The sequence below is a fragment of the Tupaia chinensis genome, unplaced genomic scaffold (assembly GCF_000334495.1).
Source record: "Tupaia chinensis unplaced genomic scaffold, TupChi_1.0 Scaffold145685_1, whole genome shotgun sequence".
Classification (NCBI taxonomy): domain Eukaryota; kingdom Metazoa; phylum Chordata; class Mammalia; order Scandentia; family Tupaiidae; genus Tupaia; species Tupaia belangeri.
The window spans coordinates 3,451,840-3,466,639 of record NW_006205542.1 but is presented as its reverse complement, the minus strand read 5'-3'; the positions used below and the strand labels follow the sequence as shown (position 1 = coordinate 3,466,639).

The window sequence follows — 14,800 nt, the reverse complement described above, 5'->3', positions numbered from 1 at the left end:
AGTTGTTCCCTTTTTATAAAGTGCTGAGACTCACCTGTGGTGAAGGATGAGCATGAAGTACATTCCGGGACCCTATCCACATCTAGAGGGGGGATATGAATCTGCATTCTTAATATTCCCAACTCACACTTTGAGAAACACAATAATAGAATTTAGTTTTGAAAAAATCTATGAAACTCTTAGCCCTGCCCCATTTCTTATGCAGAACCATTCGTCCATAAAGAGCAATTCCACCTTGAGCTGAAATAAGAAACCTGTACAAATATTCAAGTAAGCATTTTAAAACTCCTTAGTTAGCTTTTTTTTACTTCCACATCAGTAGAATCAACAATTGCAAATATAGCCTAGTTCTTACACTCAGTTCTCCATATGTTAGCAAAGTTTCCTAGAGTATAATGGAAATAGCATATAATGGAACTACAAATTTGAGGACCTGAGATCTGTTTCCCACAAGCACTCTGACCTTGGGTAAGTCCTCAAACACCACACCTCACCTCCATCTCCTTGGCCACAAATTAGGTGACTGAACTGGCTTATCTTTCCAACCCTAAAACAAGTTTAAAGTAAATTAAGAGGAGGATCTGGTATTTTTATTTTTCTTTTTTTTTTTCTTGCACTTCTTAGATCCAAATTAGATTTCAGTAGATCTAGGTCTAACTATTGCAAGCAAATGTGAAAAATTACTTAGAGGAATCTGACTACACACTATCGCATCAATATCCCAAAATAAAGCCTCCTCCCCCCACCCCGAAAAAAATATATATATGTGTTCTACTCTGTGTGATATCACTCTCTTTCGGGCAGTAGAATACCTTATGGTCTCTGAACTTGAATTAACTTCAAGTTCAGGCTTCACCACTTACTAATTGGATTAACTCAGAAAAATTAATTGTTCTCTCTTAGCCTGTTTCCTCATCTCCAAAATGAAAATAGTAGTGCCTACTTCATAAGGTTGTTGAAATTAAACTTCATGCATAAAGTCTCTGGCATTATGTGAAAATTCCATATTTAACATGTTAAATTTTTCCATTCGTTTGTAGTGATGTGCATTTTATAAGGTTCCCAGGTCAAGATCATTCCAATATAGATTACCTTTGACAGGAATTGTTGCTATGCTATGATCTTTTAATAACAATAGCTACCATTTCCTTTAACAGTTACTATGTGCTAACTACTTTAAATATGTGAACTCTTTTCATTCTCATAGTAGCCATATATTGGGTTGCCAGAAAACTCAGGGCGCATTTTTGCATAGAAAAATATGTCATGGTTTTCCAACGACCTAATCATTGTATGAGGCAGAAAACACTATTTTTCAGGTGATAGAACTGAAGCCTAGTGAGATCCTGTCTCCCTACAGCTACCCAACCAGGAATTGGAATGGTTTGCACCTGCATCCAGATAGCCTGACTCTAGAACCCAAGCACGTCGTGATTACTCTGTGGTCCTTTACCCTCAGGCACCACCTACCTGTTCACAAATACCACACACAATAGCAAAGACATGTGAATGAAGAGCCTACACCCTTTAAAAATAATTCTCACATAACTACAGGTCCAGACTGAGTTCTACTGGCAAAGCTGCCTGTGAAAACCTGCCCTGGAAGAGCTGCCTACACATTATACTAATTAATCTTCTTTCATAAAAACCAAGGGACTGATTTTGATCTATGAGGCATGAAACATATTCAAGAGCTTTGTTTTAAACAGACAGCCATCCTAACTGAACTGGATCTTTTTTTTTAAGTTTTTCGGTTAATATCTCAATTTTTTTAAATGTCCCACTCTTACACGGAAGTGGAAAATGAAATGCCCCATAGTCAAAGTGAGAGAGTTAAGAAAAGGCTAAGCAGATTGTTAATTCTTTAAAAAAAAAAAAATAGAAGGTGATCATCCCATTAACTCTTCAAGATTTTAGGGCAAAAAGAAAAAGGAAGTTATTAAAGGATATAGATATACTTATAGAGTACATCTCTCCCCACAGCCCCAAAGGGAAGGTGGGCATGGGCTTGGCATCCTAAAGAAGTAAACAGTGCCTCCAGACAGCAGGCCCTCACCAGGATGCCCAAGCATCTCCCTGAATTATTCAGCTGACATTTTCAACCCAGGTTTTTTCCTTTAAACCAGGCTTACATGAAACCAGTTACAATGAATGTACTGAGGGGGAAAGTTGTATCCTTTACTATTTGAAGCAAATCTTTTTTAAGAATTATTTAACTTTACTTATTTTACTTTTTTTTTCTTTCTTTCTTTCTTTCTTTCTTTCTTTTTTTTTTTTTTTTTTTTTTTTTTTTTTTTTTTTTTTTTTTTTTTTATTTAACCAGAGAAGGACAGAGCGAAAGAGAGAAAGAAAGCTACCAGGTCCAGGATTTGAACCGCAGTCAGCCATGTGGGAGTCCAGCACCCTTAATCATCACACCACCTCTCAGTTCCCTATTATTTGAAGTAAATCTTGTACAGTTTAGAGATGAAAATTCTGAATTATAGAAAGAAAAGGGAAAAAAATTATGATTTCAAGAATCAAAAGTAATTCGATTATTTCATACATCTTAACAGATAAGAAGATAGTTCTCATTTATATCCTGTGACAAATGCTCTTAATTGTTTTTTCCTTGTTTGGTATGGAACTCCAAGGCACCATTACAGTAAGGAAAGAGATTAAAAACAACAATAAGGGATAGGAAGCAGATTCACTCTCCACTCAATATTATAGTCTGATTTGATTTCAATACAAATAGTTGCTCCATCTCTTCTTTTCTGGTAATTATTACCTGCTAGCTTTTACTACGTTTTGTTACATATGTTTACTTGCCTAATTCTTTCATTCAAAGTATATGGATCTCGTCTGATACACTACAGAGATGATGGCGATGATGCTGATAATGATGGTGGTGCTAGCGGTGGTATAGCAGTGATGATGGCAGATACATTCAGTATCTCACTCTCACCAGGAAAGAAGCATTGATACGCCTTTATAGAACTCCACAAAGTTTAGTAGAAATGCTTGTTCAGGGGCCATCCCCATCGCCTGATGGTTAAAGGAATCAGATCCCACATGGCAACCACAACTAGAATACCAGCCCCAGTGACTTGAAAAGCATGCCAGGCACATGCACATGGATACCCAAAATCCTGACAGGAGGAGAAATGGAGAGGGATTGTGGCATGACTGTGCTCTGTTGGGGGATGCTTTCTTTCTCTCTTTCTCTGTCTCCCTCTCTCTTTCTGTCTCTCTCTGGCAAGCACACTCACCCTCACCCCCTCTTAAATATATATATGTATATATATATTTACATATATATATATGTACACTTTTTCTAAAGAATATTGTTCACAAAAAAATACCAATAAATGTAGAATTAATACTTAAAAAAAGAATAACTGTAATGCAACCAATACTACTGGTCTCAAAACTGGAAACATCAGGTCAGAGGGTGGCATGGAAGTTAGAGTGCTGGATACTATATGGCCAACTCTATAGTTTGAGTCCCAGACCCGGCAGCTTGAAAATTATGCTGGACATGTGTGCATACATGCCTAAAATCTCAAAAAAAAAAAAAATGGAATAGAAGGGATCGTGGTGTGGTCATCCCCCCTGGAGGTTGATTTCCCACTTGCCCTCTCTCTCTGTTTCTCTCCAGTGAATGCAGGTATCCTATAGCAAAAACAAAACAAAATAAGGTTATAAAAGAATGGAAATGTAAGTAAAATTTCCACCATACCTATCAAACAGATAAACAAACTCTTCTTCAAGAAAAAGTCATACTTGTCTGCCTTTATCAAAAGAATTCTACAATTTGGATGCTACTACTATTTCTGAACCACATTAAGCCATAAATATACTCTAGTTACTGAAATATTCCTCTACCTTAGAAATTTCTAAGACATCCAGGACAGCTGGAAACAAGTCACTCAATAACAGTCCCCCTCCTTACCTAGCTCTGCTAGAAGATAAATCTTTATTAAAAATCAATTTTTTTAGAACCAGCAGATGGTTTAATGGTTGTATCACTGGACTACCACACAGCTGACCATGATTTGAGTCCCAGATCCAGCAGCTTAAGACTCACTCCAGGCACGTGTGCATGCGTGCCCAAGGTCCCGAGAGGAGAATGGAGGAGAAGGGATTGCGGCATGACCATCCCCCCTGGGGGGTGATTTCTGGCTTTCTATCTCTCTGTCTCTCTGGCAAATGCACACAACCTATAGCCATAAAAATCTCTCAAAACAAAAAAAAACCTTTTCTTGGAGGCCCTCATAAGAAATGATGAAATGAGCATCTAAAATGCATTTATTTTATAAAATAAAGGAAATGGGGGTTTTGTGTGTGTGTGTTTATGTGATGGAGAAAGAAACAAAACAAAATACGAATTCTACAAAGATCCAGATTTCACTGATTTAGAAGCCTTCATTTATCTATATATTGTTACAACTGGAGAAGTCAGATAAAGTAAAGGATGTGAGGACAAGGAGGGAGAAATGTCTTGATCTGAAGCCCTAACATTTCAGGAAGCATCTGCTCTGAGAACAATAACTCACTGCCCCCAATAAGTAGAATAACATTCTCCTTTGACAGAGGGAGCGTACTCCCAGCAATGGCATTTAGGTTGACAAGAGTCAAAAACAACCCATGAAAGAAGTAGCATTCTCTGTTTCCTTTTCCTTCTCTTTCTTTCTTTCAGTTTTTAATTTTTTTATTATTATTATTACCAAACAGCCCATGTGCTCCCACTGCAGGTCAGCTATGAGGAATCCAACTCCTTTAACCACCAGGTTATAAGGGCTGGCCGCTCCTTCTTTTCTTTTTTTCAAAGATTCATTCTGCTCCCAGAATGGTGTTTTCTGACCTGGTCTTGAGAACTGAAGGCTTCCTAGAACCATATGAGGCACTCTCCTCTCAAAAAACAATTTTTAAATAAAGTCAAAAGTCAAGCCACAACAACATGTAGCCCCAGTTCAAGTACTATTTGTTACAGAAAAGAGAAAGAAGAGACAAAGGAGACTGCAGAAAAGACAATAAAAGGAGAAACTCTAGAATGAGCATGTACATGTCCAAAATCCAAGCGTTGATCAAAATCTTCCATGCTATGCTACACCTCTGCACTGCTATAAAATCGCCACACTGGTAGAGCCAAAACTACAAGTTCTTAAAGAATAAAGAGGGAATGTGGAACTTCTTTTGGTATTATCTCCTGTGCTTCAGTATTTTCTTTAGTTACTATCAGAAAGCCAGAACTCATTCATTTCCAGAAATAAGAGTTCAATCATGAAAGTTGAGGTGTGCCTTCACGTAAACAGGAAATGATGCTTTCTTCATCTTCTTTTTCAGCTTTATTTTTACTAATAGTATTGGTAGTTGGTGTGCATTCGGTGCTTAATAGGTACTACAGATTTTAACTTTATAATTGCCCTGGGAAGTCAGGGTTTTTTTTTGAGAGGTTTTTGCTATAAGGCTTGTGCGCTCACCAGAAAGACAGAGAGAGACAGAGACAGAAAGCAAGAACTCACTCCCCCAGGGGGATGGCCACGCCGCAATCCCTTCTCCTCCATTCTCCTCTCGGGATCTTGGGCACACACGCACCTGCGCCCGGCGTGAGTTTAAGCCACCGGGTCCGGGACTCAAACCACGGTCGACTACATGGGAGTCCAGCAACATAGCCAGAACTCATTCATTTCCAGAAATAAGAGTTCAATCATGAAAGTTGAGGTGTGCCTTCACGTAAACAGGAAATGATGCTTTCTTCATCTTCTTTTTCAGCTTTATTTTTACTAATAGTATTGGTAGTTGGTGTGCATTCGGTGCTTAATAGGTACTACAGATTTTAACTTTATAATTGCCCTGGGAAGTCAGGGTTTTTTTTTGAGAGGTTTTTGCTATAAGGCTTGTGCGCTCACCAGAAAGACAGAGAGAGACAGAGACAGAAAGCAAGAACTCACTCCCCCAGGGGGATGGCCACGCCGCAATCCCTTCTCCTCCATTCTCCTCTCGGGATCTTGGGCACACACGCACCTGCGCCCGGCGTGAGTTTAAGCCACCGGGTCCGGGACTCAAACCACGGTCGACTACATGGGAGTCCAGCAACATAGCCATTACACTAACTGCTGGTCCCGGAAGTCAATTTTTTAACTCCATTTTGCAGGTGAGGAGACTGAGGCTCAGAGCAGTTAAGCAACCTGTCTAAGATCACCCAACCACTAGCAGAGTAGTACTAAGAATCAAACTCGGCTGTCAAGAGCTATCCTACACTTCTTCTCCAGGAAAAGAAGGCCTCCTACTGCCCTGGCATTACTCCTGTGAGAAACAAGTGGGCTGGTCCCTGTACACACCACATCTTCCTGACTCCTGTCCCAAATTTACCCACCCAGTCAGTCAACTTCCAGTGGAGAAAGAACCACAGACGTAGGTAAATTTTATTTCATGACAGTGTTCATTTCTTTTCTATTTTTTTTTTAGAGATTTTCTCTATAGGGCGCGTGCGCTCGCCAGACAGACAGAGAGAGACATAGAGACAGAAAGCGAGAAATCACCCCCCAGGGGGGATGGTAACGCTGCAATCCCTTCTCCTCCATTCTCCTCTCGGGATCTTGGGCGCGCACGCACACGTGCCCGGCGTGAGTTTTAAGCCACCGGGTCCGGGATGCAAACCGCGGTCGACTACGTGGGAATCCAGCAACATAGCCATTACGCTAACTGCTGGTTCCCAGATAGTGTTCATTTCTCTATGCTAGTGAAGGACAAACATTTATCAAATGAGCTATTATGGAAGCCCATCCACCCAGGAATCCCATCTACCCTTATTTATGTGCCCTTAAATTATTTTTTTTAAAAAGATATCTCAGCATTCTAGGAATTTATGCCTTGATTTCTAGCTTCTGACCACACATATTTCTAGTTAACTGTGTTTATATGTGCATGATAGAATTACGGGTGATTTTATTTTTTTCATTTCTGCCAGTGTTTATCAAGTTGTACCTACTGAGTATGTATTACTCTTGCAATTAGAAAAAAGTATACAATAAATGTTTATTTCAATGAAAAAATTGTATTTATGCATTTACCCCCCCAAAAAAACTGAAAAACAAATACTGAAAAAATAATGAAAACGAAGTCATTCATTAGACCAATTTAATCCTGAGCCAGATTTGAATACAAACTTGAGACAAGAGATGCTGGCTGTCTTACAGATGGCTCCCACTTCATGCTACTTTACTTTCTTTTTTCCCCTATTCATTAATAATTAAGAAATAGTGCTTAAACTGGGTTTTAACTACAGTGTAGCTTTTTCCTTCCTTCCCACAGGCCTATTTAGTGAAATCCTTTGCACCCAGAAAATATAATTTTGTGTCACACGTGGTCTCTTTTTTATTTTTATTTTTTATTTTTGGAGAGGTTTTTTTCTATAGGGCGCGTATGCTCACCAGACAGACAGAGAGAGACAGAGAGACAGAAAGCAAGAAATCACCCCCCAGGGGGATGGTCACGCCGCAGTCCCTTCTCCATTCTCCTCTCGGGATCTTGGGCACGCATGCACACGCGCCCGGCGTGAGTTGTAAGCCACCGGGTCTGGGACGTGAACCACAGTTGACTACATGGGAGTCCAGCGACATAGCCATTAAGCTAACTGCTGGTTCCCACATGGTCTCTTTTTTAAGTTTTTTTTTCTTTTTTGTTTTGTTTTATTTTTCAGATTTTTTGCCATAGGGTATGTGTGCTCACTGGGAGAGAAAGACAGAGACAGAGACAGAGAAAGGGTAAATGAGAAATCATTCCCCAGGGGGGTGGCCATATGCAATCCCTTCTCCTCCATTTTCCTGTTGGAATTTTGGGCACACAGATGTGCCCAGTGTGTTTTTCAGGCCACTGCTGTGTCTGGGATTCGAACCCAGAGTTGACCATGTGGCCACCTCACCACCTGCTGACCCCCACAGACAGGCTTTTAAATATGGCCATGTCATCTCCTGGGGCACACACTGGCCTGCATTTCCCAGCCTCCTTTGCCATCTGAACATGAACAGCAGTGAAGGGAACCATTTCTGGGTGGAGCCATTGACAGCCTCCCAAGTCAGAAACTCCATGCTCTTCCCTTGCAGTCTCAGGAGCCACAGAAAGAGAAGGAACCTGGGTCTCTGAATGTCTACTTGGAGGAACACCCAGAAACACCATTTTGGACATTACATGAGTGAAAATAAAAAGCATATCATGTAAATCACTGCAAATCTGGGGTTTTGCTACTTGACATGTGGTTTATTAACATATTCCAATTACTACTGTGGAAAGTAGGACTTTGCACTGGTTTTCTTACCTTTTTCAAAGACTCCTTCTGCTGCTAGGACAGAAACAGTAAGGTTTGATGCCATCTTCAACACCTCTGCCTTCACAGTGATCTGGGAGGGGCCATGTTCCAGAAGCTCTACCCCAATGGTCACATTTCCTCCGGGCCTGATAATCCCAGGGGCTGTCACCAGAAACCTGGGCCTAAAGAAAGCCCAACAAGGGAAAAACAAAGTTTCTTATCCTCGCACCTCCTTTCTTCTGTGACCCTCCAGTTTCGCAGGTAGTGAGACAGACTCTCCACACATGCGAACTGCAGTTGTTCCAACAATACTGCAATACGGCCTGGCTGCTATACTTGACAACTGCACTGAAATGCTGAAACGACTTCATTCCCATAAACCAATTTTAATGCATTGCTACTGCAGGAAGGCCTGCGTTATTATTTCAAGTTATAAACCACGAACAGCACTGAAAGAGTCACAGGGCTTACACTGGGACATGCAGAAGTTACTGGCAAAAGTACAAGTCTCTGAAGCTTCTCCTTTACAGACGACCTCATCCCGGAGTGAGTAATTTCTTGCTAAGAAGAGGAAAAAAAAAAACACATACACACTAGTATTTTACCTATTTCTTATTCAAACTTTTGTGCTTGGGCACCTACCTGCCCAAGAGAAAAATCATCCAATCAATATCACTGGTTGAAATATGCCACCTCAAAATAAACTACTAAATGTCCAGGGTAGCAGAACCCTCATAAAAGAAGTCACTAAAGCAGCATTTTCTTTGTGGAAACGAGGGGTTTATGGCTCAACTGCAAAAATCTTTAGGAATGAGCGTTTTCCATTATCAGGGAGTTCTAGTTATCAGCCCACACTGCCTATCTCTGAACGTACACTACAGTCCCACTTCTGCAAGGCCCAAGTTAAGACATCCTGTTTAGAATCATGTCTTTGAGACAAAAAAGCACGTTATTTGGGAGCAAAACATGCGACGTGAAAGGCAGAGACAACCTAGGCTAAAAATAAAGTTACTCTCTTAAGAAAGTGACCATGGCCAAAGACACTCAAACAACCTCATGGGTGGAGAATGTTAACTGTCCCGTGGAGGACTGCACTGAAGCAACATATGGTTAAGCCGGCAGGCCAGTGAGAGGCTGGGGACTGACGTCCCTGGGCCGTTTCCCACCCGCCGCCACCTCCCCAAGCCCCAGCCCAGGCTGCAGAGAGGCCCCGGCCGGCCCGCCGCGCGCGCGCCACACGCGTCCTCGCTCCTACCCGGGGACCGCGGCCAGCGCGGCTGTACAAACGCAGAGAAGGTGGGCGGTGGTCAGGGCCCGTGGACCCCGCATCTCGGCTGCGTCTGCCTGGGCGACCGTCTGCTGCCGGGGAATTCTCGGGCTCCGCGGGGTGTGGTCTTCCACCTCCTCCCTGATTTTTTTCCCCTGACTCGGGAGTTTAGTAATCTGAAATGGGCGCGCCTAAGAGCGGAGTGAGAGATCTAAATAGAGACAGGACTTGGAGGCTCCACCCCTCCCACCCTTATTACAATGGCGCTTCTAGCTGCTCCGGCAAATATGGCAAATCCACCGGGGTTAGAAAGCGGTCTCTCAACGCGGTCAGCCCAACCTGGCTCCAGCATCCCTGCTCCCCGCGGAGAACAGAGGGCGCCCACTTCCCCTGCCCACCAGGTTCCTCTGGCTGTTTACACTAGCGCTCTACCGAACTATGCCCAGAGTGAATAAACAGGCCCATCCTTGTGAGGAGAAATTCATAGCAGCTATGTGAAGTGGAAAAAAATCAATCATTGTCCTCCTGACTGTGAGTCAGAAATTTAGAGAAATGGCAAAGGCACGCAAACACACAAGCCAGAAGGGCTTATATTTTCTGGGTAGTTGTGCAATGTATATGAATGAGGGTACAGAAGAACTTCTATTCCTAAACAAAGAAGTGAGGGACAGTGCTTTCCTCTCCAGGAAGATGTTTGGTTTCGCAATTTCAAAGGAAGATAAGAGTAAAGAAATGAAAAGAATTCTGGCACAAGCAAAAGTTAAGTGTTGCTACTTGGAACTGAGAAAAAATTAGCTGGGAGAAGACCTTATAGTTTGGGCTGTCACTAAACACATTGGCTACAGAGTACTCATTAGAACTGTAAAGCTTGAAGCGATAGCCGGAACATCAGGCTGGGCTAGCTCTCCTGTTAACAGGACCACCCGAATGCCCAGCAGGCAATGATCAGCGGCTCTCGCTGGTCCTGGCTTGTTTGCTGCTTCTTTCTCCTGCTCTTTGGCACGGCTAGGATCTTCAGATGACTCAGGTTTCACCATGACTACACCATAAAAGCAGGGCACTGCCAAAAAAACTGCTGGAAAACAGGCACATTTGGTCCCTGACAACTTAAACTTCATAATTCATGGAGAAGTATCTGATGGTGACATCTTAATATAGGACAAAATGCAAACGGAAAAGAGGTCGGTAAAGGAATGTCTTGACAAAGCTGCATGCTAAATAAAGGAGAAAGTAGCACCTAGACAAACTGTGGTTTTTGGAGTCCAGGAACTTGCTTTCCTCCCTTTCCTGTTCCACCCTTTTCCACGCTGCTCAACGGTTTGCAGAAGTCCTTGAAGTCCTCTCCTAAGGGCAGCCTATCTTTAGTGGCTGACTTCCTGTGCAGGCAGGTCTAGGGCATGATGGAAAGTGTCTGAGTGGATCCCTGGATGCAGACCTGTTCCTCACAGACCGTTACAGCTGTTACAGAGGTCTAGACTCATCTATGTCGTTCAGACAGAAGGACCAGGGTCAAATGTGGGCTAAGAGCCAAAATCTAAATTGGTGCTTCACTCCCTGAAATGTGCATGAGAATCGCAATAAAATGCAAACACTGATTTGGCAGGTCTGAAGCAGGGACTGCAATTCTGCTTTTCTTCAGCAGTCAGTGAGCCATAGAGCCTGCAGGTAGGGGCAGTTGCCCAGTGGCAGGAGTCGCTTTGATGAGCAAAAGTAGTTGGAAACACAAAGAAAACTCATCTTAAGCTTTCACTTCATAAAAGTAGATCAATGAATCTAGGTTCATTCTACAGACAGGTAAAAACAAGAGGGACTCCAGTTGCATTCCGAGACTTACAGAAAGGTTTAGAACTACCTAGTCATTTTATAAAACTAAATCTGTACAGATTTTAAACTGATGCAACCTCCCTGTTTATACATTCCTTCCCACAATACATATGTGTTGAAAAACTTACCCATAGAGAAATTCACACACATGGGTTTGCATGGAAATAAGACTATGACATGTGTGGTACAGAGTAGCTACTCAATAAAAATGTATTAAGATGATTAATGAAAAGTGTTCTCAGAATTTTTTTTTTAATTTAGAGAAACTGAAAACAAAACAGTGTGAACAACTAACATCAAAAGATTGGGTTAAATAAATCCTAGTATAGCCGTGCAACAAACTACTATAAAGTAATTAAAAATTATGTTGTTGAATTAGAGACTATTTAATCAGCTAGAGACAAATTTTCCTGATACATGGTCAGGGAGAAAGAAGTCTCTTTTATGAAACAAAACTTTCATGTGATTTTGCTTTACAAAAATAAAATATGGTTTTCTGTATATATACATCATACATACATAAATTGAATAAATATTTCAAGAGTACTCACCAAATGTTAATATCTAGGTGGTTACTTGTATCTACCAAGTTTCATATAATGATATATATTATTTGTCCTTTATGAAGAAACAATTGGGCTAGCCCATAGCACAGTAGTTGGCACTATGCATTGAGAGTCAGATCTCACATGGCATCCGGTGTTCAAATCCCGGCCCTGGTCACTAAAAAAAAGATGCTAGGTGAATGTACTTGCAGTGCCCGAAATCCCAATGGGAAGGAGAAAAACAGAAGGGAGATTGCGGTATGGCCATGTCCCACTGGGGAGTGGTGTATCTCTCTCCCTCCCTCCCTCTTTCTCTGGTGAGCAAATGCACCCTATGGCAATTTTTAAAAAGAAGAAATAAATAAAAATTATATTGTCTTAGTAAATAGTCTTTAAAGAGATATCACAAAAATTCTTTTGAATAAAATTCCTGAATTTTAAATATTGTTGAAAAATATTATATATGTTCCTCCCATAAAAGCTGAGTGGGGGTTGACCTTGTGGCACAGCAGTTAAGGGCTATGCATCTGGAGACAGATCCCACATAGCAGGCTGACTGCAGTTCAAATCTCAATGCTGGTGGCTTGAAAAGTATGTCTGGTAGGGGCACATGTGTGTGTGTGTGTGTGTGTGTGTGTGTGTGTGTATGTTTGTGTGTGCCCAAACTCCTGACACGATGGAGAGAGGAAAGGGGAGTACAGTGTGACCATGCTGCCCTACTGAGGGGTTCTCTTTCTCTTTCTTTCCCTTTTTCTCTCTCTCTCATACCCTCAGGAAATTAAAGAAAAATAATTTTTAATTATTTATTGTCTATTTAATTTTATTTATTATTTTTAAATTTGCATTCACCAGAGAGAGAGAGAAAGTAAGAAAGCAAGCCACCAGGTCCAGGACTTGAACCTTGGTTGGCCCTGTGACATGTGTGTGTGTGTGTGTGTGTGTGTGTGTGTGTGTGTATGTTTGTGTGTGCCCAAACTCCTGACACGATGGAGAGAGGAAAGGGGAGTACAGTGTGACCATGCTGCCCTACTGAGGGGTTCTCTTTCTCTTTCTTTCCCTTTTTCTCTCTCTCTCCTCTCATACCCTCAGGAAAGAAAAATAATTTTTAATTATTTATTGTCTATTTAATTTTATTTATTATTTTTAAATTTGCATTCACCAGAGAGAGAGAGAAAGTAAGAAAGCAAGCCACCAGGTCCAGGACTTGAACCTTGGTTGGCCCTGTGGGAGTCCAACACCTCAACCACTATGCCAACTGCTGGCCTCAAGAAAAATAAATTTTAAAAACAGAAAACCACATATTTAGGATTGAAAACCCACACAGTTCCCAGGCTATCTTTATGGTGTGGTTCAATAAGAAAAGCAGAACCATTAGGAGTTAGACAAGGCCTAAGTAATCATGTGAACTGTTGGAGAAGTCCATGCAGGGTGTTGCCTCTGCAGCCAGTGTCAAACCCAAAGTCACTATACCTTAGCCAAGGGAGAAAAATTAAATTTAGATGATGAGAACAAGGGAAAATGGAAGGAAAACTGGAACCTATGTGTCTCTCACTACCTCCAACTTTAATGTTATAGGTAACAGGAAAAGTACAGATGGAAAAAGTGGGAAATCAAAGAGGGAAGGAGAAGGCAAGAGAGGCTGGAATCCTCGACCAGAGCTGCATGTGCACTTGGCCAAGAATTCAGAGAGGAGGAGTTCCTGTGACAACTGGAGGAGCTGCGGGCCTGACTGCTGCTCCATGACCACAGGGTGAGTGAGCACATCAGTAGCCACGTGGGCAAGTGTTTCCACTTGCCTAACACCCTGTGCCAGCCCTCAGAGAGTGAAAAGCACAGTTTCTGCCTCGCTGCAGGCTTCCCATTTCACACAGAGTATCTCTTGTAGCAACAACAACCCAGAAGCACACAGGGAAGAGGATTCTGAGAAATTTAGTTCCATCTTAGGTTAGCTGACATGGTACAAAGCCAGACTCCATGTTCATCACCTTGACCTGTATACACCCCTTGTAACTATATTTAACTACAAAAGAAATAAAAGACAATAGAAAAATCAGGCTTTCACCTAAGATGATGTTCTGCTATCCCTCATACAACTGGAATCACCCTAATCCTCACTCCAAAAGAGGATACAAATTCCCTTATCTGACTCAGCCATAGTTGTGCAAGCTGGCTGATGTTACTGCTTGACAGACTGAAGCCACATGACCCTAAAAACTTGGGTGCAGTGACACATGCCTGAAGTCCCAAGTACGTGGGTAGCTAGCTAGGCAGTAGCTGATAACATAGCAAGGCCCTGTCTTTTTTTTTTTTTTAAGAATAATTTATTTTGATTTTATTTATTCCTTCACTTATTCTAATTTCCTTAACCACCATGCCCCTGCTGGCCTTCCAGTGTGATTTTCTTTCTTTTTTTTTTTTAATTTATTTAATTTATTTTTTATTTCAACTTATTTATTTACATTCATTCACTGTACATCATTACAGCATACAAAATGAGATTTTCCATCAAGAGTACACTGTATATTGTCTCAATCAAGCACATCAACAAACATGTTATTGTCAGCAAATGATCTTCCATTTCCTGTTTTCTGTAAGTTTTGCTTTTATTCCCCCCATCCTTGATTCCCTATCTCTTACCCTCTGCCATCTCCCACTCTCCTCCCACACTGCCTCTGGTATCTATGTTTGCTTTCTATACTGTTTTCCCCCCCACATTTTATTGAATCACCAAAGCCCCTAATCAATCCAAATACCCTCATAGCAAACACAGGTGACACACACATTTCCTTGAACACAAGTCTAACTTTACACATCCTATAAAGTAGCACCTAGCTGGGGCTACATATCCTACTGCAGTCACCGAATAGATAT

At 41.5% G+C, this 14,800-nt stretch overlaps 1 protein-coding gene across 1 annotated transcript in view; it reads right to left on the bottom strand.

Moving 5' to 3' along the window:
* Positions 1–9,990, bottom strand: part of CD109 (CD109 molecule) — a 152,288-nt gene extending 142,298 nt beyond the window's left edge. Inside the window, exons 1-2 of the mRNA XM_027768228.1 lie at positions 9,549–9,990; positions 8,303–8,475 (exon numbers count right to left, since the gene is read on the bottom strand). Of these exons, the coding sequence (XP_027624029.1) occupies positions 8,303–8,475; positions 9,549–9,622 (247 nt within the window). The 5' untranslated portion in view covers positions 9,623–9,990. The remainder of the gene's footprint in view (positions 1–8,302; positions 8,476–9,548) is intronic.
* Positions 9,991–14,800: the final 4,810 nt, after the last annotated feature.